This window comes from Leptinotarsa decemlineata, unplaced genomic scaffold (assembly GCF_025532065.1).
Source record: "Leptinotarsa decemlineata unplaced genomic scaffold, Ldec_3_MD MMD2_tig00026299_RagTag_RagTag, whole genome shotgun sequence".
Lineage (NCBI taxonomy): Eukaryota > Metazoa > Arthropoda > Insecta > Coleoptera > Chrysomelidae > Leptinotarsa > Leptinotarsa decemlineata.
The window spans coordinates 3,073,275-3,101,152 of record NW_027412676.1 but is presented as its reverse complement, the minus strand read 5'-3'; the positions used below and the strand labels follow the sequence as shown (position 1 = coordinate 3,101,152).

The 27,878-nt window shown below is 32.4% G+C and overlaps 1 protein-coding gene across 2 annotated transcripts; it reads left to right on the top strand.

The window, feature by feature from the left end:
• LOC111505737 (PHAF1 protein CG7083) lies at positions 1-27,798 on the top strand. 2 transcript variants are annotated; one of them, XM_023160595.2, is made up of 8 exons: positions 1-206; positions 1,064-1,146; positions 7,498-7,625; positions 9,907-10,070; positions 13,365-13,574; positions 13,672-13,886; positions 14,032-14,304; positions 26,360-27,798. In XM_023160595.2, the coding sequence occupies exons 1-8, from the start codon at positions 143-145 to the stop codon at positions 26,438-26,440; spliced, it is 1,218 nt and encodes a 405-aa protein (XP_023016363.2). In that variant the 5' UTR covers positions 1-142; the 3' UTR covers positions 26,441-27,798. The 2 variants fall into 2 exon arrangements, with proteins under 2 accessions (XP_023016363.2, XP_023016364.2); XM_023160596.2 differs by lacking the exon at positions 1-206 and adding an exon at positions 343-660.
• Positions 27,799-27,878: the final 80 nt, after the last annotated feature.

Genomic DNA, 27,878 nt, shown 5'->3' with positions numbered 1-27,878 from the left:
TAAATGACATTATTGACAGCTCGACAGCTGAGTTTTATTTTGGACAAAGGCAAGGACGCATCAATCGTAAAATAAAGTGAAGCGCCATTAAAATAAGTTGTTATTTTTTTATGATTATCTAAGATTAATTGTGAAAGACATTATGTTAACACTTGAGGTGGTACCCGAACGATCCCTCGGCTGTGAACAATGGGAATTCATTGTGGGTGAGTGTCATTGTTTTTTAAAGAAAACAGTTTTCATTGTTTTTTTGCACATCCACTATTTGAATGTGAGTGATTGACATCATACAAGTTTACTGCGTTTCAATGGAATATTTGGTGGTTTAGAAAATGTCATTGGTTTTTTGATAAACATGATTTATTTTTAATTTGAAATTGTAGTTGTCAGGGGAGTGTTATTGAAATTCATTTCATTTTGTTTTGTAAATAATTGGAAGCTACCAATGTTTGATTAAAACAACTTGTCCCCCTTTGGATATAAAGTTATCACAGAAATCGATATATTCCTTCCCCAGTTCTTACCCCAAGCATTCATAAAGTGAATTGATGCAGATATAATTCATGGAAAAACTGTTAGCAAAGTAATAAAATAAATAAAGGAACATGGTTGAAAAAAGTCTTTAAATGTCAAAATGGATCCAGGTGCCCTGGTGGAAACGTAGGTTCCCTTTGCCTCATCAGAAATATTTTTGAATACAAATAAAAATGGAATATTTTCAAAAGAATTTAGTTTTTTGGGAAGAAATCTTTTTGTTCTTTCCTTACACCATATTTGTTTATTCATGGAGAAGTAGAGAGTCAAAAAAATTTCCTCCCAAAAAATATTTTTAATTGTTTGAATGAATCATTCAAATTTTTGAACCATGGTTATGAATGATTTTTTTCAATTTACCTATATGAAAGTTTGGTGCACAGAATGAGAAAACACCTGTTATTATATACACATTTTGCTGAGCAAGACTTTTCATTGATATTTGTTAAATGTATCCCTTTATTTTGAAAAGTAGAAAGCTAAATGAGTTTTTATGAATTAGTTTTTCTCAATATTAACTTATTTTCAGGAATGCATTTTTCCCAAGCTGTCTCTATCATTCAGTCCCAAGTCGGCATCATTAAAGGTGTCCAAGTTTTTTACAGCGACACTGTAAGTACTGTCTAGATTTCTATTGATTTTGGCAAATCTGAGGGTAAAATGAAAAAACATACGATATAATTTGTACTTGAATTCGTATAAATGTATATCAAGATACTTTTGACGCATAAATTCAAAATTTTATGTTCATTCTTCCATCCTAACAAGAATAGTATCACAACTCAAAAAAGGAAAAATTGGAGTTGCTATGTATTCTTGGAAAAATGTTAAATTATACTTAAAGGATTAACATTAATTAATAACTCAATTACACAATAATAAAGGTAGATATTGCACCAACTTACCCTTTCTTAGTTAGAATTCGATTTTGCAAAATGAGCAAGAAGTTTTGAAGGCTACTTCCACGTTCAATTTTTTGGAAATATGATCTTATCCGTTAGTGTGTTTTGGTTCATACCGAAGATTAATATACTTTGAACTTATGTCTTTTTGAAGAGTCGAAGTTTTACGAAAATTCTCCCTAAATTTACAATTCCTAATTAACTTATCTACAATATTTGAATAAAACCAGTTGCTTTCAGCTATGTCTGTGATAACATTTATCTCAATATTGTACCTTTCTTCACCCAAGGGAAACATAAGCATATGGACAAAAAAGTTAAAGTTTTAGTTGACCCCAGTAAGTTACTGCATAAATTTAAACTATTTTCAACAATGAAAAATATTTCCTCAGATTTGTCTATCAAAAAAAGAGCTTAGAAATTATACAATACTCATATTAACGTTTCCTAAAAGTGTGTAAAAATGAACATCAAGAAAACATCAGAAATAGATAATTAACAGGATTAAAATTGTCAGAACACATTGAAATCAGACAGTGTACATCAAGTTGAATGAAACAAGAGGGGAATTGATTGCCAATAAACCCCACTCTAATGGAAGTAAACTTAAAGAATTAGCATATATTCTTATTCTACCCATTCATCATGGGTAGCCAACTTCATTTCAACTTCATTTCAATTAATTTTCATCCTTTCATCAGATTTGATGAAATCTGCTTTATCATAGATAACTTTAAGTCAGGTTTAGATTAAAAGATATCTTTCTTGATCAAATAATTTGTTTCAAATCAATTTCAGAATTTTTAAAGTAGAGTGATTAAATATGGCCTATCTTTGTATTTTTTATAGTGATAACTACATCAGTATAACTTTTTTCTAAAATATTTCCAATGGTTGTACATACTATTAGCATAATACTTTTGATCTCTTCAATCAAATGATCTCATATTTAACAATTTTTTTCGATAAATGTAGTAAAAAAGTATGATTAAATATAATAATAATATTTACTCACCATTTGTGATACATAGCGTATATATGATAGGTCAATGATTAATTAGGTAAAACAAAGAATAGTACGTCGCTTATGAATAAAATAATGAAATCAAAATTAATATTTGCATATACAAAGGTATAGGTACATACAGACATATAAAATACTAATAAAAAAAATAAATAAAAATTGTAGCAATTTTGCTTGCCGTAGTCAAATAAATATACACACACATATATATATATATATATATATATATATATATATATATAAAGACATATATAAAAAAACGATAAAATCGCCAGTCAGAACACAGAAACTAAAGCAAAACAGCAAGTGAAAAATGATAACGATTATATATCTTATTCTTCTGTGAAAGAATCCTCTAAATATTCCTTATGACTGTAGTAACATTTGTCCACTAATAAGTTTTCTTACTGAATAAATTTGAAGAATTCAACCTCTTTATAGAAAGTGGCAGTCTGTTATAAAAATATAATGGAGATTTTTTAAATGACCACTCTTATGCGAAGGGACCCTCAGAGGCGAGTATCACGACCGTGAATGCTCAAGTTCGTTCACAAAAATTATTCATTTCATTATATATATTGAGGGTGCAGTCAACAAGCATTTTCTTTTGAAAACGTGTCTACAACTTTCTTGGTACCTCAGGTTGAATATCAATCTTATCAGTGGTTTCTGAGAGATGGAAACTCTAGAAAATTCTTTCGCACATCACCAAGCTATTATGTTGAAACTGATGTGGAAGTATGCATTCGCAAAGTAAACATTTATATAATAATAATAATACGTCTTTATTCACCATAAAAATACAAATGGAATGGACAAAAATAAAACAGTATACAGGAACAATTTAAATTAACAAAAACAAAGAAAAAAACTTCCAGTATATGGTGAATAGGCGGAGTATCAGGCAAGGCAATTTTTCAACTCAACCTGGGAGAAACTATAAATAAATAATATGAACACAAGTCGAGTTAACAATATCAAAAAATTTAAGTTATTGCTTTTACATTAGAAAATTCATTTAAGAAATGCCAAGGTCGGGACAAGAGGCTAATGATATAAATAAGTCTTCAGTCTTTCACGATGGTGTATGATCGAAATTCGCAGGGTAGTTGATTATAATATTTGGGTGCATTATACGAGAAGCAGCGGGTGAAGATGGAAGATTTGTGTTTGGGGATGACTACAACTGAACTGTTCCTTGTAGTAAAGCTGTTAATCGTAGAGAATGTTTTAAGCTTCTTCAGTAAGTAATCAGGTTGTCGAGTTATCAAAACTGTATGTGTGTTGGTAAGAAGGTGTAGAGTTCTAAGTTTCTCAACATTCAACAATCCTGATTCTTGCATTGCTGGGGATATATGGTCATATTTCCGAATACCAAACGAGAAACGTAGACATCTATTCTGAATACGCTGTAGTCGGAGATCATCCGATTGTTTTAAAGCAGGTCCATAAATACTGTCGAAATAGGAAATTTTTGACATAATCAGAGACTCGCATAGTGTAAGTTTTAAGTTTGTGTTGAGCAAATCACAATTAGGAGAAAGCTGTCTAAGAACGTTATAAGAAGATTGATTCAGATAGCTAACATGTTTAGTAAAGCGAAGATCCAGATCAAACCACAATCCTAAATTTTTTATCTCGTCCACGGAGGGAAGTATATCGTTTTCGATGCGAACTTGAAAGGTAGAGTTGGTGAGCTCTCTGTTCTTCTTAGCTCCAAACATCATTATTGCGGATTTGTCAGAATTGAGTTCGAGCTTATGGGCAGTAGAAATGTCAAAGATGGCTTGGGGATCGTTATTAATATGCGACAGAGCAGATGTAGACCCGCCAGGCGAAAAAGAGATATATAACTGCGTGTCATCTACATGGTGATGTATATTGCATTTTTTCACGGACAGATAAAAGTCACAAATATACAAGCTAAAAATCAAGGGCTCAAGGATAGATCCTTGTGGCACTTCCTTTAATACCGGCAGAGCATCTGAAATAACTTCATCCACAACAACTCTTTGAGTACGATTCTTCAGATAGTTTTCTAAGAGAGACACTGCTTTCCGAGAAAAACCGAAGTAGACAAGTTTGTCACACAATATCTCATGATCTCGAGTGTCAAATGCCTTGCTGTAATATAGAAGTATTAAACAGGTCAAATTTTGTTCATCTGCAGCTTGAAAAATAACGTCGGTAATTGACAGAAGAGTCGTGGTGGTACTATGCTGAGGTCTGAATCCTGATTGTACAGATGTTATAATATGATTTTTATTGACGTATTCATTAATCTGATTTTTCTGAATCGATTCCACTACTTTAGAGAGATACGGTAGAATTGTAATTGGTCTTAGGTCAGAAAGGACAGTAGGTGAGTTACACTTAGCCAGAGGAATAACCAATCCATCCTTCCAACATTTTGGAAATTGGCTATTGGTAACGATAAAATGAATGAGAAAGGTGAAGTGATTTATCAAAAAAGAGTCAATGAGGTTGATCATTTTGAGGGATATTCCGTCAGAACCCAAAGCGTTGCTCTTGATGCGTCTTAGGGAAATTCGCACAATCTCACAGGTGACTGAGGTGAAGTGAAAGGAGTTTTCAGTTTCTTCCGAATTAACATATCGATTTGATAAGGACAATTGGTGAGCAGATCTGATAGGTTGGGGTATGGAATTGAAGTGCTGGTTAATGAGATTGACGTCTTTTAATTCATCAGGGATATCTGATTTTTTCTTGTTCCTCAGGATATCTAGCGTTCCTAAGGTATTACAAGTTGCTTTGGAATTTTTATTTCTCAAAACAAAGTCCAGATATGCTTTCTTCTCACGTCGTATCGCGCTACATGTATAATTTCTGAGGTCCTTATAGCTATTCCAATCGGCGAAAGATAAAGATTTCTTGTATTTACTCAGAGCTCGGTTTTTGAGTGCAATCATCATTCTTATATTGTAAGTTAACAAAGGTGCTGAAGGTTTAGTTACTCTCTTCGTTTGAGAAGGGGCGTGTTTTTCGAAAAAATTAGGAATGTTGTCGTTCAGGAAGGAGACCATACAATCCACGTAATCGAATTGATAGATGAGATCCCACTGAATATTCAGAACGTCTAAACAGAATAGATCGAAGTCGAAGTTACGATAATCGCGAAAAGAAACCATTTTAACTCTTCTAGAAGAAACAGAAGCAATAATTTTGCACATCACTGAGGGATGGTCTGGAATTCCCTGAATATCATATACATCCACATCTAATATTCTTTCCTTATCAGAGACAAGGACGATGTCAATAAGGGATTGAGAGTGAGCAGTTATTCGGGTAGGCTTCTCTATAAGCTGATAAAGATCGAACGAATTTATAAAATCTGTAAGGAGTTAAGAACGCCGGTCGTGAGTTAACAGGTTGATATTAATATCGCCGGCAGTCAGCCGGCGGACCAAACCTATCTAAACAATATTTTAACTGTTTGATCGAATAATAAGCTGAATTGAGTTTACTGCACACTTTTTGTATGTGACTTCTCCAGGTGAGATTCTCATCTAAAATAGTTCCAAGAAAATTAACTTCTTTTGATATTTTTATGTCATTCAAAGTGACTAAATTACAACAGAAATCCTTCCTAACAAATGTTTCCATCAGCACTGACTTAGGTTTATTTAAAATCAGTTTGTTACGTTGACACCAACTACTAAATTCATTAATAACTAAATTAATTTTCATTAATAATTCATTCTCGTTTTTTCCAGAAACAGTGATTGTAGTATCGTCAGCGTACATAGTTATGTGACAATCTGATATGAATTTAGGCAAGTCATTGATAAAAGTCAAGAATAACAATGGACCCAGAACATATTTCTACTTGATGATACTAAAGTAAATGGTTGTAGTGAACTTTGTTTTGCTTTCATCTTTTATGACCTTTAACTCTTTCACATTTAGTAATGCACCCTTGTGCATTATTACTGACTTCAACATGCACGCAGCATTTTCTTTAAAATTGATGATCAGGATTTACGATAATATATGATACTTGATTTTTAATATGTAAACATATTCATAGAGTGTTTATAAAATGTTATATGTTGAAGCAAAATGGTTTGTTCTGAGGCATAAGATTTTTTCTGTATGTGATGAAATTGGCCGATACTTGATTAAGATCCATGAGGTATTCAAATAACACTTCATTGTGAGATTTTCACTAAACAGTTTACCGTTTTTTGTAGTCTGTTCAGAGAAAATCTCACAATAAAGTGTTACTTGAATATTACCTTTTCTGGTTTTCATAAAAAGAAGCAATTCTAATGTACACTACTTTCGAACTATCCCTGTTCATGAATCCCAGATCTAGAAACCATCAGTGATATTGGTGGAAGAAGAGTTTATTTTGTTTTTTGTTATTATCTTGTTATTTTAATTGTCAATAAACTTATTATTATAAGATCTGTGATGTACATTGTTTTTAAATTACAGTACTACAAGACTCGCTTCAAGAGCTCTGAATAACCTACTAAAAAAAAAAAAAGAGCAGAAAGTATGTGCCCATTTATGAATTACAATTATTGCTCTTCATAACAGCATACCTCATTTTGAAGATAAAAATGAAAACAGGGAAAAGTTTAGGGAATATTATCTACCGAAAGAGACTAATGATACCTGCAATCTACGCAGTTTTTACATGTTCAGCTCTTTCACAATAACAGGAATGAAATAATATTTGCAGGAATATATAATAATGATCCAGTAAAGAACCAGAGATGTACGCTACAGATAAATTAAAGATCAGTTACAATGCTGCTGTCTGTGATACGTATGGTATTTTAAAATAGACCAATAGTACAAATTTGCTCAGTAAAAGGTAGTTGAATAAATAATTGTATGATTTTTATAAATGTGTGTAATTCCAGAATATTCAGAATGACTATTCAGAAATATGTAATGATTGTATTTTATATTTGTATTTAATGGTGGAGATGTGGGTTTTTTTTTATATAGAGAACATTGATTCTTTTCTTTTTTCAAGTAATTTTTATTGTCTTAATATGTTTTCAGAAACCTTTAGAAGCAGATCTTATTATCAATCTACCTCAGGATGGAATTAGGCTTTATTTTGACCCAGTATCACAAAGATTGAAGGTGATTGAAATTATTTCCATGAAAGCAGTAAAACTGAAGTACTGGTAAGTACTACTGGTAATAATATAATATGTTGAAGTTTTTGTTCATTTTATTCCATTTTAAAATTTTGACAAACGAGTCATACGATTAAATAAAGCTATATTATGAAATAACAAATTATTGTAAAAGTTAAAAAAATATATTTTAAACATACTGAAATGACAAATCTGAGCAGGAAACACTTGGAGTCATAATCTCTTAAATTAATAACAAAATTGCAGTATCTGTTGTCTTCTGTTAATCTTGAAATCTTCGCTATAGAGGTTTGGAGATAGGCTACTTAGGTAGATAATTTATTATTTCTCAAAACTGTATAGTTTTCTAACAAAGGTTTGACTGACTATTTGAAAATTGTAAGATATTTTGGAACTTCCAGTTTCTAATCTGACGTATTATTCTAGGGTATTATCAGGAAGAAATACTCTTTTCAAATTATACAATTCTATTCTTTCAAAAACCTCGATATATCTAACTTCCCAAAGTGTAACGCAATTGGTCATAATACTTGTAGTAGTAAGTCAAGAAGTTTCATAAGCAATATCCAGTTTTCCATTTCAGTTCTTTTCATTAGAGAGGTGACAGTTTTGATAACATGCTCACCTACAGTTCAGATGTTCAGTGGAGCTTCTTTGCTCTCTGGAGTCGAGTAACAGCAGTGGCAATAGGTAGATTTTGTATGAATATTCAATATATTCAACAAAATTTTTTTGCGTCATCCTTGACTTAACTTTTAAAACTCATACATGTTTCTCAATGTTGGTATCATATATTAGAAGTTCAAATCACTAGTGATATGTCAAATTCAAACTGAACACTAATAAGGATTAGATTTGGTGCAGTGGTAGTCTGCCTGATTCACAAAAATGGGTGGCCGAATCCCCCTTCAAGCAGATATTTTTCTCTCGATAATTTATTTAGTTGAAGGGGGATTCTGCTCCCTAGACTTGAGGAGTTTGATATATAGACTACCCAGAACACATGACTAATGACCATAGTAGTGGATACCATTGACACTAATAAAAAACAAGGATTATATCTAACTTCTTTGATTGACGACTTGTTTATTTTGTGAAATTCATGTTCACTGAATGCGAAACTAGTTTTGAAAATGGTGGAATAGCTAAAATTAGTCAACAATAAAGAAATATCGTGGAAAATAGACAAAAGTGTGTTTTTGTAGTGTATCCTCAGTGATTATATCTAATATGAAAATATAGTCTATAAAATGGAATTCATAGATTGCGCTAAATGGGTTTTGTTTTGAGTAAAAAATAATAGGTGCAACATGACACTATCAACTCCCAATGCCACATAGTTAGTCACATATTTTCATTTTGTTTAGAGTGTGTCGTGTTTGAGATTGAATAATGAAACGTAAGCTAGCACAGATTATCTAGGGCTGTTCAGAAATGAACTGATATTTTTAACGACCTTTTTTGGTTATTTTCACATTCCACTATCTGAAAAATATTAAAATTATAATAGTCGATTAAAAACTGATTTTCCTCCACAAAAAATGGCTTTCGTTCAATATTGAAATGCGTGTTCATAAAATAAAGTTACCCTTTCATCACTGTTTCTTCATACCAGTATATTTTCGGAGGCTGAAATTGTGTATGTAGGTTCGTTTTATGTTGTAGATGTGTAATAAGAAACGATTTTTTAATATTCCATAAGAGGCGCCAGCCGCGAGGAAAAAAGGCGCGTTCCTAAAACAAAATATTTTTTGTCACTGTTTCTCCATGCCCTTAAATTTCCGGTGGGTGAATTTATACTTAATATCAGCATTGCACCCTTGCAGAGCCGGGGCGGACGCTGGTAAGGAATATGTACCAAAATGATACAAAATGTAAACAAAATATGTGCGAATTATTTACACCAAATCTAACAAGGGAACCGAATGAACTACAAAGCCAAATGAAGTTGTCAAAAAATCTTGAGAAGTCGTCGAATAGTCTTGAGATGTTCAGAGAAAACACGAGAGCATTTGGTTTGAATTATAGCTTGGAGTAGTTAAGAAGTGAAGACATCGGCACTGAAAAAAGTCCGATAATAGTGTTCAGTTGTAATTGCTGTTACTGTATAAATTTGTTGAATTTAAATGAACATATTTACTGACGAAAACCTACAAATAAACATAACATGGGTGACAGCGGATAGTTTGTAACATTCTTCATTATTCATTGTGGGACTATTTATATTTGAACTCATGTAGATGATGGTGGAGGGTATATACATGATGAATAAGGAAATATGTTGATTGATGATTAAATTTATTTACAGTGGCCTAGAATTCAATTCGCCTGAAATTTTACCATCCCTTGAACAAATTGAACATTCCTTTGGAGCAACTCATCCCGGAATTTATGATACTGAAAAACAAATTTTCATGCTCAACTTCAGAGGAGTCAGCTTTTACTTTCCCGTTGAGCAAAAAATTTCTTGTGGTGAGTATCACAAAAAGTGGAAGGGCATATCATTCAGTTATTCATTTACTGTAATTCTTTTCAGAATCTTTTGGTTTAGCTGGTTTTGAAAATAATCTAAAAATATTTCAGTATCAATACCAACAATATAATACTGTATCAGATATATAGTTTGTCATGTGCATGATGATACCAATATAAAGATGTAAGGAATTTGAAAGTGGAGTTTACAAACATTCTTTTTAATTCTAGAAAAGTTTGTTGGGTAACAGAATGAAATTATCTCACAAAAACAATTATTTTCTTGCCAACGTTTCAAGTTTAATTAAATTTTTTCTCGGGGATCTGTAACAATGAATGTTATAAAACATAACTATCACAAACTTTCTGTTGTAATTTTTCAACGTTGTGAGGTGCCACAATAAAATAGTAATAAAATCACTCGCCGAAAAGGAGTTTTTCCATGTTGAAATTAGTAAATTCGACACATTGACAAGAAAACAATTGTTTTTCTAAGATAATTTGATCCTGTTACCCAACAAACCTTTCTAGAAATAAGTCATTTGGATCACTAGACTATTCAACATTTTTTTAATATATTAAAACAAATTATTTAAATCATCAGGAACCAAAGCCCGGATAATAAAATATCCAGATATTTGGATTTTGACAAAAAAACTTACTTTAAAGCAAAAACAATTGAAATGGACATCAGTGACTTAAAAGAACTAAACTGACTCTAATGCATCATTTGAAACATATTTTATTACTGTAAAAGGTATTGTAGAATGGTATCGTAGAAATTGTACAAAATTACATATGTTCAAAACAAAAATAACTGCTTGAACAATTCTGTTAGCGCCAGAAAATACTCTTCTACCGCTTTGCCTTTTAATGAATTGTTAATTCATCTTTCTTTCTGTTGAAGTTCTCTTGGTGTTTGTGTATTTCTATGGCTACTAAATACATTCTTATTGAATAATAATTCGACGTTACTAACCTCTCTGTATTTTCGAAAAGGATCTTGTTCCCCGTAGGACGGTGCATGTTCAGCGACTGCAGACTTCTCGGTCTGTGCCAATCGGCAACTCCGCTTGTGCTCGACTAGACAGGTACCAATACTCTTTTTCGTCTAACCGATATAGACTTTACCATGGTTACAAGAAATCTTGTAAACTCCCGCTGATTTGATTGGATCTCTGCTGTCTTTTGCTGATCTCAGATACTCCGATATTTTTTTTGTTGGTTTGAATATGCTGTTAATTTTCCCCACATTAGAATTTTCAAAATTCGGTTGGTGACATCTTCTATGTATGGCAGATAGACAGTTTCACAGTTTCTTGGGGTTGCAATTCACTAGTGTTCCTCTTCCTTGGACGCATAGCGTGGATTATGTCTTTTTTGTCGTAAACGTTCGCTTGTAACACAGATGTTAGGTGTTTTATTTCGTCGTCGACATACCTTTCTTCACATATCTCATCATTCTCTATCTGTGTGTGTTTTCTTCCTGTACACCTTACGGCCTAGTTGATTACCTTCCTTGATGACTAAAACCTCAAGAAATGGGATTTGGAGGTTCTCTTGTAATTCTATGGTGAATTGGATTTTTTGATGAAAACTATTCAGAAAGAGCCATTCAAACTTCAGAAAAACTACCGAAGCACTGGTTGAGTTATGTAGGTGACACGTTCGTTGTGTGGGGCCATGGAAAATAAGAACTTCAGAACTTCCTACATTATCTGAATAGCTTTCATCCAAAAATCCAATTCACCATGGAATTAGAAGAAAACCTCCAAATCCCATTCCTTGATGTCCTACTCATCAAGGAAGGTAATGAACTAGGCCATAAGGTGTACAGGAAGAAAACACACACAGATCAATACCTAATGGATCCAACCATCATCCAAAACAGAAACGAACCGTCATCAACACGTGAACAGAGCTTTGAGAATGTGAAGGAAGGTACGTCGACGAAATAAAATACCTAAGAACTGTGTTACAAGCGAACGGCTACGACAGAAAATACATAATCCGCGTTACGCGTCCAAGGGAAAAGAAGGAGAACACCAGTGGAAAGCCACCCCAAGGCAGTGACTATCTGCCATACATTGAAGGTGTCACCAACCGAATCGGGAAAATCTAAAGAAGGAGAAAATTAACACCGTCTTCAAACCAACGAAGAAAATATCGGAGTATCTGAGATCAGCCGATTGGGAGAGACCGAGAAGTCTGCAGTCCTGAACATGCACTTTTCGACGGGGAACACAAGATCATTTTCGAAAATACCGAGAGGTTAGCAACGTCGAATCATTTTTCAACACGAATGTATTTGGAAGCCATAGAAATACACAAACACCAACAGAATGGAAGAGAGAACATATCAATGAAAAATCTGGCACACAGCTTTGAAAAGCGCCCAAACGAAGCCAAGTTACCCAAACCGCGCGGGAAGTACGTGCAGACCCGCTATTACAGAATGTTAGAGAAAAATCAGCACCATAAATGATATGGTAGAAATGAGAGCTTCACGGAGACTGCCGCAGTTGCAGTTGAAATGTTTGAAGATTGTTACCAAAGACCACTTCAAAACCCGGAAACCAACCAAAACATTCGCATAACAGTTACCACTATACCAATATGAAGTAATAACTCAAAATGGCTCTTTCCTTTCAGAATTCTTATAAAAACGATTTTATTTAAAATAATTTTTTTTTTAACATAATTGACAATGTTTCTTGGTGAATGTCAGAGGTTCGGACAATAATGAGTTTAAAATTCTACAGTATAAATATGATTAATTTGTTAAAATATAAATGATTATGACCTTAACTACAACTCACGATATCTCAAATTAAGATTAATACTCGAGAAAAACATTTTCAATCTTATAGTAACTTGAACCTTCCAAATTTTTTAACACCGGTAGTCGCCCGGTTTTCTCAGCTTTCTAAGGCTTATTCATTCATTTATTTCTTTTTTTCAGAAGTATTTTATATTTGGTTCCAATTTGGACTTTTGTATCAAATTGAAGTTCTAATAGTAAAACTCTGTTGGCATTTTAGCCCAATACTATTTTTCGCAAAACTTGTTGATTTCATAATCCCTGGCGAGCAGTATATGTCACTCAAATCAACCCTAGACAAAATTTATACTCGTCGCCGGTATATTTACTGATCCTGACATTTACAGAGTTCTACTCCTAATCATTTTAGGCTTGCAATGAGTGTTATTAGTAATTATATTATTCTCTCTTTCTTTACTGTGCAGATCAACTTTCCCTACTTGTTTTCTTTTGTACATATGATACTGTTTCAGGAAGTACCCACAATATGGCTTCTCTTCAGTTCAATTTAGGCAGTTCTCCTTTAGTTAGTCGAATGGCCATCTACTGTGGATCCAGTTTAGATCTTGCCACTGCTCCAGAATTACCACTTACTTGCTACCATGGGCAGCTGTACCTACAAAAGGCAGAAGTATTGAGAGGAGACAACTACACTAAAGGGTTGAAGTTAAAACTAATGGCAGGTATGTGTTATTTAATTTATAGCATTATTTTGATTTATTTGTGGTTCTCTTTGTGAAGTTATGATTCACAAATTTTCATGTTTGTTTTATTTTAAAGGAACCAATGGTAGGGCAGTAGATTCAATAAAAGTACAGTTTGAGAGGCAAGTTCTTCTGGGTCAGTCTGCTCAAGATGTGGCTACAGTATTGGGGGCCCCATCTAAAGTATTCTATAAAAGTGAAGATAAAATGAGAATACACAGTCCTAACTCTCATCGTAAAATATCTTCTAATAGAAGTGACTATTTTTTCAATTACTTCACCTTGGGATTGGTAAGTTGATATATTTGTAATTTTGTTCATTGTTTGACAATTGTCGTTTTGAAAATGATGATTATTTAACAGAATTAGTTTTACAAAAATATCACAAAATCTTATACACAATATATATTTCAATTCATTTCTTATATTTTTCCAGGATATACTTTTTGATGCTCAGTCCCATCTATCTAAAAAAATTGTCATACACACCAACTATCCAGGTCATTATAATTTCAATATGTATATGCGATGCGAATTCGAACTTTGCTTAGATGATACCACAATAACCGCATTCAGTAGGTGGGATGATGTGTGTAAGAAGTTGACACCACGTGAAAGTCCTGTCGTTTTGAACAGAGCTAGTTCTACAAATACAACCAATCCATTCGGAAGTACACTGTGTTATGGATACCAGGATATTGTGTTCGAGGTAAGATGTGGAAATTATTAGGTTGTTTCAAAAGTTTTCTTTGATTTTGAGTCTACTTTGAACTTATTCAATTTAATCAAAGACTTGTTAAGTAATATGTGTGGACTGCAGATTGGGTGGTTTTTAGAGAAACATATAATTAACTTTCTATCAGATTTCTGTGATCTTCTCTCGTTTTCTCACTCGTATATATGATCCTTGAAGTACTGGGGAGCATGGCAGGTATAAAGTGCCATAGGCGTACGGCTACTGACTTTTTAGGCGTTAACAACTTTGGAGTTACTCCCAAGTTATGGTGGAACAGACTTTAGCTAGAAGACAGCAAGAGCCTCACAAGGAAGAGAAGCCGCCACAACCAGTACTTGTACTTCCCTACATCAGAGCATTGTCGGAAAGGATAAGAAGAATTGGGTTCAAGTATATAATCAGAACCTGCTTCAGATCTGGGAACACTATGCGTAGCAGTCTCACGAAAACCAGGCCACCAAACGCGGACTGCGATTCTAAGAATTGCATTTACCGGATACCCTGCGAATGCGGAGAATCATACATCGGTGAAATCGGTTCGCATTGCCGAGCACAAGAAACACACACAGCGAGGAGAAACTAGCAAATCAGGAATAGCAGAGCATGTTTGGACTCATCAACATCAAGTGGGTTCAAGCTGAAATCGTCCACAAGGAGGAACACTGGTTTAGGAGAAAATTCAAAGAAGCCGCATACATGTTGTCCAACAACGCATTTAGCCAAGCTAGCGAAGAGATACGCAACATATGGAAACATCTACTCAAGAGGAACACGACCGACTCCCGCCAAACGGTAAGCTCCCGCTAAAACCTATGAAGCGGAGAGAGGGAAGAGGGGATAGGTGAAAGCACTCGAATGACCTATAAATAGTCAGATCTCGGAGGAATAAGTCCAGTTATCACCCGAAGACGATTCTGGATACTAATAATCAAAACGTCGTGAAGTAACTTGGTTTGGAACCATTAATTTTTAATTTTTCGTTTCTTAATAATTTTTTTAAGTTTTATCTGGTGTTAATAGTTCAATGTTTTGATTTTTTGGTTGTTGCTTGTATTTTATTTCATTGTAATTTCAATTTTTTTTTGCTTAATATAATTGTTATTTTTCAGCTAATCTTTTTAATTTTTTACAGATTCTTTCAGGGATTTCAAATCAATTTATATTATATTAGACAATGGAATCTGAACTAATGAAATGCAATTTATTCTCCATTTGACAACTGACAATTGTATAGGGTTCGTCTAAAAAGGCAAATTAAAAGCAGAATAAAAATAGTTAACACTAGGTCTTAACAAACAAACAAATAAACTGGAGCAAGATAATCGACATTGATTAAAAATCAGTTTAGGAAAAATTCATTCATGGAATAAAAACATTTGGTCACCAGAAATTCTTTCAAATGTATTTTGAAACTGTAAAATGCTTCAAAACATTTATCTCTTTCGGTAGTAAATTAAACAGTTAAGTAGCTATAGCTCTACATGAGTTATAATGTAATTGTATATCACTGAGTGGAATATGAATGTCATTTTGTAACATGTGTCGAATCTATGAAAAGAACTAATTTTAGCAAATTCGCTATAATTTTAATATAAATACAAACAGAACTCGAAAATAACCAATGACGGGAAAGTTAAAATCCTTAGATTCTTAAAGTGATGCCTGTGCAAGTCAAGATTCCAATTTCTTTAAAACTATTTCTAGAGCTTTCTGAGTAACACAGGTTGAAGATTTTGCCAGTAATACTACAACTGGTTCTGCTGTATAATAAAGCTTAATATATATTGACAGATCATACAGCTTCTGCGAAAATAATTTTTCAAGGTGATCAATGTGAAATATAGATTTCTCAATTTCTTACATAAATAATCTATATGGGGCCGAAGTTCAATCTGAATTCCAGCACTATTTCAAGGAATTTGATTACTTATGAAGTTGACGATTCGTAATTATTAATATTGAATTCTAGAATAATAGGCGATTTATTAGGACTCGTGAAAGAATGTTCGTTTTCCATTGATTACAAGATGGTTTACCTTACACCAGTTGAAAATTCCCTTACAATTAATTCAACTTCATTGTTCAATTCTTCTATAGTTCTTGCTTTTACAACAATAGTGGTGCCGTCTGCATAGATAAATACTCGTACTTGTGTGAGGTAAATCATTTATATACAGAAGGAAGATTAATGTCCTAGTACTCCGCCTTGAGGAGTTCCGGTCGTGACGCTATAAATTACAACGTGTAATCTTATAAATAAAATAACGTTACTTTAATACTCAAGAGAAAAATAATCTTTTCAAAAATTGAATTGCACATTGTTTTGTATAAAGATGGAGGGGTAGGAAGCCAAAACCTTTTTTTCCCACAAATTATTCTCCCATAAAAATATACCCCTTTCACTTTAAATTAAAATCTTTTTAGTTCATCATCACCTGAACCGATAGATATATACTCATGCATATTGTTATAAAGCCCTCTTCAAAGGGAAATCAAATGTAAAATAAAAATATATATATATATATATATATATATATATATATATATATATATATATATATATATATATATATATATATATAAAATATATATATATATATATATATATATATATATATATAATAAATAACGTTATCATTATTATTTCTGCTTTGATAATTATTCATTTCAAATAATGGTGGACGAGCGGGTTTGATGTCGTCGAGTAGAACTACATTTTTATCAAGACTCGTTGCTCCGATCGACTTTCCACACGAGTACTTTTATTCATAAAATTGTCCAAGTAACCTCATTTTGTTGAAAAATATTGAAAAATATCTGTCATTTAAAAGTTTTGGGGTGTGGACCATCGGGGGTAGTCCGTTCCTGACTTTGTAGCAAAACAACTGACTCCTGCATGAAAGCTCATCGACGGAATTCATTTGTTTAGTCAATTACCAAAATTTGGATCATTTTGAATATTCACTTGAAAAGTTATCAAAGAAAAACATTTTTCATTTTGTAACTTCGAGGGCCCATAACTTGGTAACGAAGACTTTTAGGAAAAAAAGTTATATGAAGTACTGGTGATATTTTGACCCCATCTATACATTCCCGAGAGGAAAAGAGGAAGTCCAGGGACACCCTGTATATATATATATATATATATATATATATATATATATATATATATATATATATACATCCCGATATCAATATGGCATCCATACATTGAATGCGCTGATAGGGCGTCCATCATAATTTGAAGAATTTACCGAATATATTTCATGGTAAGTACTAGAAAACTGATTTCTGTAGGCTGGCATGACATTTTTACCACCATAAAAAATTGAGTTCACTATTGATTCGATAGTAGAGCGTCCGTCCGTCAAACATTCATAAGAACTCCTCAGTATACACCATCATCAGACATCTGATTGATAATAGGGAGTCCAATAAGTATATTTTCATACATGAAATAGATTATTGGGAATCCTTACAACGTTGCCAATATTTACCGCATTAAATGTAGGCAGCAAGTGGGTTTTAATTTCTTCACATCTGTTTTTCAACAAGCGTTGTGCCAACGACAAATTGCGTATGGATTTCAGGTAGCCGGTATGTATTTCATTTTTACATAGGTACCAAGTGATATTGACTGATATGAAAAGTTTATTCCATAACGAAATTTTCAATATCATTCGATAATTTTTGTCTTGGTTGGCATATTTCCATTTTAACACTGTATGATATTTAAGCGAGCCGAATATAATGATAGGAGAAGTGAAACCGACACATGCATGGTGTGATTATTGAAAGTTCAACTTTAATTACAAAAAGTTCATTGTATATTTCCATTAGAAAACAGCAAGAATTCAAAGTATTCAAACTAGTTGAAGACGCCAAAATGACAGACGATAGGATAAATAATATGAATTACCAAAGAATGTAAATATTCACGGCCGTAGATGACAGTGTAAAATCTGTTTTCAGCGTTTGCGTGGTTTGCAGGTTTTTATGCCTGACGTTTCGTCTACTACTGCGGTATACATTATCAGAGGCGATGTGGTAACGGTTGCAAAGCCCGAGTTCGTGGTCGAGTTGTTGTTCCCGTTAACTGAGTTATTGAGCATTGAAAAATTTGGTTGTTGAAAATTGGACGTGCCTGAGTGTTTTGTTGAGCACAGTCATATTTACTCAGTGTCATATTTATTCCATTTGGCTGATACACACTACACAGGATAGCCATCTAGAAGGCATCAAGACCTGTCAAGATTCATTTCCGTGTATGGTATACGATTTTTCGAGTCATGCATTTTTCAATATTTCTTTAAGGACTGACCTAAATATTTTTTAATTTTTTCTAGAGTTTTTCGTTTTTAATACGCTTTTATTAGGTCGACCTGTATGTATGTATGTAACTATGTAGTCAAATCTAAGAAAACTAATTTAACCATCTTTTAAAGATCGTAGCGTTATGAAAATTGGCAGTTTTATGTGATTTTGATGACAATATGGTAGGTACTCTGGAGCTGATCTGATGATGGAGCCGGAAGATAGGCACTAGGATTCCATGATGAAATATCGTATCATAGTCGTGTTTGGTCTTGTAATGAACGTGAATCTCTTTTTATCAATGTGCTCCACAAGATCACATTATAAAAGTTCAAAAACATTATATTTTGTTCATTATGATTTTTTTTAGTAACATAACATATTGTTTTAATTTTTCTATATATTTATCATTATATCCTGTTTCTGTATCAAATAAAGACATTCGGTAAGTTGAACAAACTGTTTTAGCGCAATTTGTTTATAAATTGTGTATGACCGTATGGGAATTCAAAAAATTTTTATCTTCATAATATGATATTCAGAAAAAAATACGATTTTTAATTGTTTATGAACGTTTTTTTATATATCTCGAATGTTCAAATGATTATTCGGAGAATGTTTTCTATTTTGAAAATCATAATTGACATTTCTCTACAAATTGACAGAAACATTTTTCATAATTAATTTTATCATTTATTACCAAAACAATTTATTATTAACGCATTCTTAACCGTCAGAGTTATTATCTGAGTTTGATCCGTAGACTGCCTGAATCAGTTTTCGATATACTGGATGGTTATTATTTTGTTGATCAACAATCATGCCGTACTCGAAGTTGAAATTGTCATCATCCCAACAGTTGTCAACAGATGCACTTCATCACTGCTTTTCTACTGCTTTAAGTTTCACTGCAGTTAGATACTATGTAACTACAATGAACTAGTTTCAGTAATTCTAAAGCTGCCAATGATTCTGGTGTTTTCATGGACAAAAAGAGAGTCTCAATTTTTTCTCATCCCCAATCTGTAGCTGTTGTAAGATTGTTCAGCTATGTTCGAACTTGACTAGTCTGATCAAGAAGTGCTTTTTTCTTCTTCAGCAGTCTCCGAAAATTATGGTTGAGGTGTCATTCGATTCGGAATAGCGTCTAGAAAGTTTTTGGGAACGGACAACTTTCGGAAATGAAAATAGCAAAAGTTATAAACAATTTAGTGAAAAATAAAAAACGGGTTTAGTTATTTCAAAACTAATTGAGATTTTCAAATTCGAAAATAGGAAGAAATTTTCTATAATAAAGTCTTAACTCCCGGAACTGTATGACCAATATTTATAATTTTCCCGAAGCCCTGAAAATGAGATCGTAATCGGATGTTTGGCCGCCGTGAACCGTGCCTGTTTGGGCCGTTTTTACAAAAAAAAATTTTGGCATATAAAATTTATAAATCAAGGAATGAAAGAATTCAGGCAGATACTCAAATGCTAAATTAACAATAATCTGTCGGTGAAAATGTTTATTGCAATTATTCGATTTATTACGCTATTGTTAATATTTTTATTTTCACCACTAGTTGACAATTTTTTTTTAAATGTTTTTAAATGTTTTCAATTATTTGGAACAAAAAAAAATTAAAATTTTTGAAATTTTTCATTGTTTTATAAATAAACAATTTGTAATAAACAAATGAATTTTTTCATTTCATTTTTGTTCTTGTTGCAATTAATGAATGAAAAACAACCCTGTATTTTTTTTTAATTTTTTTAATTTTTTATCGAATTTTATAAATTTTGGCGCTCTATAATCAATCTATTTTTTCATCATTTAAATTATTATATTCATTAAACTAATGGAGATACAATGAAAAATCGCTAGACTCATTTTTTCTCCATTAATAAAAGAATATATTCAGCTGAAGTTTGATTTTTTTTATAAAATTATTCATTCGAATTATTCTAATTTTTTACAAATTTTTTTTTTGAAATATTGACAATTAGTGGTAAAAAAATTGTAAATTAACAAATGCGGTTTTTTGCATTGCACACAATTTTTCAAGAAACGCTATTTTTTTTTAATCATAATTTTTATTAAAGATTAGGATCCAAAATAAATTCAAATATGTTATAAACGCATTTGTTTATAACAAATTTTTAAACAATAGGTGATGAAAAAAATATTTTTATGTAGCTTCTGATTTGAAAAAAAAATATACTAATAATAATAATCAAAAAAAAATTGTTCTTCGATTATTTAATAAACTTTTTAATTCAAAAATGCAGTAAATGGTTAATAAATAACTGAAAAATAATAATTTTTCAATATTTTGGAAGTAAATCAATTCCTAACCGTTATAATCATAACTCTATGGAAGGAAAAAAATTCCACACTTTTAGTTTGAAAAATATCACACTTGCAATAATGATAATCGAGTGATAAAAAATTGTTAATTAACAATAGCATAATAAATCTAATAATTGCATTAAAAATTTTTTACCGACAGATTACTGTTAATTTATCTTTTGAGTATATGACTGAATTTTTTCATTCCTCAATTTATATATTTTATATGCTATAATATTTTTTTTGTAAAATTAACCTAAACACGCACGGCCTACACGCGGCTAAACACCCGATTTAGAGCTCTATTTCAGAGCTCCGGGAAAATTATAAATATTGGTCCTACAGTTCCGGTAGTCAGGACTTTTCGATAGGAAATTTCTTCCTCTTTTCGAATTTTTTTTTTCGATTTTGAAAATTCCAATTAGTTTTTGAGATATTTCCAAAAAACTGGACCCATTTTTTATTTTTCACTAAATTGTTTATAACTTTCGCAATTTTCATTTCCGAAAGTCATTCCGAAACATTGGCAAATGTTTCTCTGAAAATAGCTCAGCATTCTTGGATTATTCTTTCCTTCAGTGGCTTTATTGAATCAGATTGCGTCGTCTTTAAAACAACCTATTTTAAGTAAGTGGCCCAGAGGAAAAAATCTAGAGGAGATAGGTCCAGGGATGTGAGAGGCCATTCAGTAGAATCTCTTCTTCCAATACATTGATCAGCATAATTATTATCTAACCATTGAATAACTGGAACTACAAAATAATAAGGTTCCCCATTCTGTTGAAAATGTAATACATTTTCTTTCAAAGATAAATTGCCGTGTATGTCTCTGTGATTCTCTAATTCATGAACTATCCGAGGTTCGATAGATCTTTCTAGCATGTGATCATACATTTCGCCATTTACATTTTCTTCTATATACAGTGTGTAACAACGAAAACCTAACAGAGCCGTTTTTGAATATAAAAAGTAAGATTTTCAAAAAAGCTCGGACACGTCGATTTCTAATTGAAGGGGGACACCTTTCAGACTAATCAGATTTTTTGTAGTACGCACCCCCTCAGAAAGGTGCGTCCGACGACCTTTATTTAGATGGGGAAAGTAGGTCGAGTGGCACCTTGTTTTAAAGGTCTTTCGAATACCTTCACAACTCTGTTAAAAGAAAATTTTTGTAACGATTAGTTTTCGAGATAATTTGAAGTTAAAATTGCCATGTTGATAATACATTAGACAGACCACTCGGTAACTTGTATGCCTAAATAAAAAAAATTTTAAGCAGTTCTTCTTATCAATTTTTTGTTAAATAACAACGTTCGATTGTTTTGTTGAAACGGGTCGTGTATTGTTATTTGTTTAAACATTTCTTTCACTACTGCCGAAAGGGTTTCAGTTATTGCTTCATTTTTTGGCAACGACCAAAATGCTAATAAAACATCAATTTTATTTAACGAGCAAAAACCTGGTAAACACCTAAGCAGAAATCACGTTCTGGATTTGGTCACAAAATTCAGGGAGACAGGTTCGGTTTTAAATGAAAAAAGTGATGTTCAGAGAAGGGTAGTGAATGACGATAATGCGATTGTAGTGTTTGGTCAAGTCATCGCCAATCCCAGGTTAAGTACCAGAGGTTTATCCGCAATGGCAGGAATAAGCCATATGATCGCATGGAGAATCCTTAAAAACCACAAATACCATCCTTACAAAATTAAACTTGTTCGTGAACTCAATGAGGATGATTTTGACCGAAGACAGGAGTTTTGTGAGGGCATGAGTGAAATATTAATGCAAAATTCCGAACTGCTTTATAACATCTGTTATTCGGACGAAAGCTCATTTTATTCAAATGGTTGCGTGAACCGTTACAATTGCCGTTATTGGTCGGATGAAAACCCAAGACAATACGCAGAAATACATACCCAACATCCCCAAAAGTTGAATATCTGGGCCGGAATATTAGGCAATCATATTATAGGTTCATTTTTCATTGATGGAAATTCAACCGGTGATTCTTATTAACAACTTCTTGAAGAGGCAATTCAACCTTCATAAGTAGGTGCCACTCAATTTACCTAAAATGTAATGGTGGTAACCAACCCCATCCCCGGAGAAATCTCCTCGTAATAAACAAATAATTCGACATCAAATGGACACGTATTAGCAGGTTGTCATAAAAAGCAAAAATTTATTTTTTTTATGAGAGTTCTGAACGTAACTTGCACCTTAAAAACAATTTGATTTATTTTAAAAAGAGTTGAACTCAATGCAAATACCTTTAAAACTTCAAATTATCTCGAAAACTAATCGTCACAAAAATTTTCTGTTGACAGAGTAGTAAAGGTATTCGAAAGACCTCTAAAACAAGGTGCCACTCTCCTTCCCTATCTATCCCTATCTATTATCGAGACGAATAAAAAAAAATAGAAGAGGCGTAAAATATTCAAGTCTTAATATTAATGCTACGATGGTAAAAATCATGTTTTTCAAAATTTACTAAATTAATAATAGAAAATAAAATTTATTCTGAATGAATTCTTTTATTTGATGAACCAAAACTTACTGCATCGAATGTAGCTTTGAAGAGTACCATTGAAGAGCATATCTTAAGAGCTTTCAGATAATGTATCACAAGTAGGTGGTTGCCTTTCAAAAATATGAAGTTGTGGTGGCTGGGGGCAAGGGTGTGAGAGAAAAAACAAGTTAGTCATCACATCATTTGTTTCTCCCTTTGTATTATGAAAGTTGTTTTCAGCGATTTCTTATATTTTATTTGGTTGCTCAGAGATAGACCTTGTAAGTTTTCAAATTGTCACCCTGTGTATGAAACCGGCGCCGACCTACAAACATACCAAATCAACGATATTTCTAACAAATCATTGAGACTTCCCTCTCGCAAAAACTATTGCATTGTTGTCAGTTATATGGACGCCTCATAATCGCTCACATGTATGAAAAATATACGGCACAAGTATACGCGTACCTCCCGAGCGCCACCAAAATAAAAAAGACTCAACTAGAATATACGCCAATACATATAATTTTGACAATGAAATTGATAAATAGGCGCCCATCTGAAATTTTGTCAGATGGAAGATAGGGAACCTCTGAACTGCCTGGCATGGTGAAACAATTCGGCGTCCATATATGGACGCCTCATTGAAACCGGACGCCCGATTGATAGAAAATTGTAAATGTACGGAAGCTCTATTGATAGTTGGATATATATATATATATATATATATATATATATATATATATATATATATATATATATATATATATATATATATGTATATATATATATGTATATATATATATATATATATATATATATATATATATATATATATATATATAAAAGTAGGATATTTAATGACTGAATCTATGAATTAATTAGATAAATAATATCTTGAGGTTGCAGTCAAGGTCAAGGATGAAAACTTTTTTGCTAGTTTGTCAAGCTTTCGGAAATGTTTATTTCCTTCTTCAGGACAACTGAAAAGATAATTGTAAAAATATATGTATAAAACGTTACAGATATAAGTTACTCAACATGAGATTAATATTAAAAATTAGCTGCAAATCGAACGAAAAATAATTTGAAAGTTAATTTTGACATGAATCAATAAATGACAATTATTTGTTGATAACATAAAAATAATTTGTTTTACAATCAGTCAGTTAAATACTGGATGAATCAGCATTACTATTTCTTCTTCGACTATCATTATCTAATTTAAATAAATAAGTATAAATTTGACTGAGATTATTTAAGTCAGTTTTTTATTCATGGATTTTAATTCTTTATTTATATGTATCATTTCTAGAAACAACGTTTGTAGGAATTTTGTTCAATAGTTGACTTGGGTGTCACACCAATAGGTGGTTCCACTTATGTTTCGCTTGCGTTTACGCAGCTATTTTTATCAAGTACTTTCTTGGTTTTTCCTATTTTGTCTTCAATCGAGGACCGCCTGCCCGGTACTGACGATGTCCAATAGGCTGAAACAGCTGTCTACCGGTGGCTCTTAAATTGAAATCAATATGGGAATGATCAAAAAGTACTTATCTATTTAATTTTATATATATATATATATATATATATATATATATATATATATATATATATATATATATTGCATATGTCACAAAAAGGATTTGAAGCTCTTTAACTTCTATATGCGAGCGGTTTCGGCAGCTGGTCGTGCTATCATCTTCAAGGCTCTACTCAAACTGAACATTTCATCCTCTTAATCTCACCAACGTTTCGACAAAATCTCATTTGTCATTATCTAGGTGTGCTGTTACGTGTTCGGAAAGTCGGTTGACCCTACTTGAACCGATCCCTACTATACTGGTACAATGGTGTTTGTTACGTGTTCAGTAGTAGAATGTCCTCAAACGCTCTATTCCCTACTATTTAACTGTTATTGTTGCTTTTTTTTACCTGAGTTCTTCTTAATTTACCTCTTCTTCCCGTAAAGGTATGAACATGTTAAATCTAAAGTTCTCACGGATAGGACTATGTTGAACTGGTTTCCGGAAACCCGAATAACTTTCATGAGAACTTTAGATTTAACACACATATAGATAAGTACTCTTTGATAATTCCCATATTGATTTCAATTTAGGAGCCACCGGTATACAGCTGTTTCAGCCTATTGGGCATCGTCAGTACCGGGCAGGCGGTTCTCGATTGAAGACAAAATGAGAAAAAAACAAGAAAGTACTTGATAAAAATAGCTGCGTAAACGCAAGCGAAACATAAGGGGAACCACCTATTGGTGTGACATCCAAGTCAACTTGTCAAGTTTTTTATGTCAGTGTTGGTGGTTTGACCAATCAACCGACAACTGCGGTAGCAAGTTGACTTGGGTGTCACACCGATAGGTGGTCCCACTTATGTTTCGCTTGCGTTTACGCAGCTATTTTCATGAAGTACTTTCTTGGTTTTTCCCATTTTGTCTTCAATCGAGGACCGCCTGCTCGGTACTGACGATGCCCAATAGGCTGAAACAGCTGTATACCGGTGGCTCTTAAATTGACATCAATATGGGAATTATCAAAGACTACTTATCTATTTATTTTTTGATTTTCATGGAATTATTTTCCAGCAACTTGACTGCATTAACCTTTCGTCAGTACCGGGCAGGCGGTCCTCGATTGAAGACAAAATGAGAAAAAACCAAGAACGTACTTGATAAAAATAGCTGCGTAAACGCAAGCAAAACATAAGCGGAACCACCTATTGGTGTGACACCCAAGTCAACTTGCCAAGTTTTTTATGTCATTGTTGGTGGTTTGACCAGCAGCCAATGGCGCCAAATCAATTTCGAACTGCTTCGCAACCAGTTCATATTATCACTTCTGTTTTCATTTCAGATAATGCCTAATCAGTGTATTGCAGCTTTGAGTATGTACGGTGATGGTAGATCTTATGAAATGCAGACTGAAAAGGCGTGACAGAGGCTATCTGCCACTTACCTCATCCTCACAAACAGGTACTGGCAACCTCAAAATAATTTCACTTGCGCAAAAGCTTCTTAATTTTTTTTATATTACACTCAGAGCTGGAAGATTTCATTATGATATATTGTGTGTTCATAAGTTTCAATGAAGGAAGCTAATTCTTCACATAGCAAGTTCAGTAAAACAAGCAATTATTAATTTTAAATTGTTTATCTTCATAGGTGATTTTTGTGAATGACTGAATTGTTTTGATTATTTAAAAAATGTTTCTTTCTGAGTGTCCTAATCATGTGAAAGGTGAAAAGTTATGCCGCCATTTCTTATTTTTTTATATCTTTCATAATAATTTCATCAAAATCTTTGTTTGTTCATTTTTAAGTGACAATCTGAAAAATGTTATTATTTCACCAAAGAAAAAGGAAATATAAAATTGTGTTTTTTCTCCAGCTCTGAGAATTATCCAAAATAGTTTTTCATTTAAATTGTAAACTTAGTGGATTTAGTATAAAAACAAAATTAAAACAAATTGTGAGGTAAAATCAGGTTACTTATAATTGGCTTTCTTGTTTGAATTTGAGATTTTGTTGACAAAAATTACTTTATCTTAGATTTGTACCTGCATTCTTCATGTTTATTTCAAGTTTCTATAGTGTGTTTCAGAAGGAATAAAAATAACTTTGTTTTGTCAATATACCCTAACCTTAGTTAAGGTCATCAACTCGTTTGTTTGATTTTATTTAACTGTTCTCTAGTCAGTCATTTGTGTGTTTTGCAGAATGTGATGTTATTTATTGAAGAAAAATGTGTGATATTTGTTTTGAAATATTTTGCAGGTACAAGTTCTGATTTTTTTATAATGTTCATCACATGTGACTAGGAAACATAGTTTAATTTTGTATATATTAGTTTTAATTAGATCTCTAACAATGAAATTCACTTTGTAGGCAATTATATCAGTGAAGTAAAACAAAGAAATTATTCAGGTCTGAAGTTGAGTTATTCCAGTTATTGTTATGTTATGATTTATTGAGTTTGTGAAACCAAGTTTAATGCACCACTTCCATTTACCAGATTGAGGCAAAAAGTTTTAAATTTGTCCATCTCTGTTAAGTTACTTTAATTTTGTTAGGTTATTGATGTTTGCAGTTGAATTATGCCTAAAGCTGTGTATTGGTAGATTTATTGGTCATATTCTTTTGGTTATTGTCCTTTCGTTATTTATCAAAAAATTACCAAAAATGCCATTTTTTCATCATGATTATGGTAGGGTATGAATTATTGATGTATGGAAAAGTGATGTATTTCGCGTTCGAAACTATTTTTTACAATATATATGTATCTTGCAACTTAAATATTGTTTCCCTTCTTATACCTAGTCTATGAACAAATTTTCAACAATTATAAATAAATATAATTTAGTTATCTGCTCACA

Excerpts from the sequence above, each read along its gene's own strand:
- LOC111505737 (XM_023160595.2), top strand. The coding sequence starts at position 143 with ATGTTAACACTTGAGGTGGTACCCGAACGATCCCTCGGCTGTGAACAA. Across the intron at positions 7,626-9,906 it reads GCAGTAAAACTGAAGTACTG|TGGCCTAGAATTCAATTCGC; the intron begins GTAAGTACTACT and ends ATTTATTTACAG. Across the intron at positions 13,887-14,031 it reads ATTACTTCACCTTGGGATTG|GATATACTTTTTGATGCTCA; the intron begins GTAAGTTGATAT and ends ATATTTTTCCAG.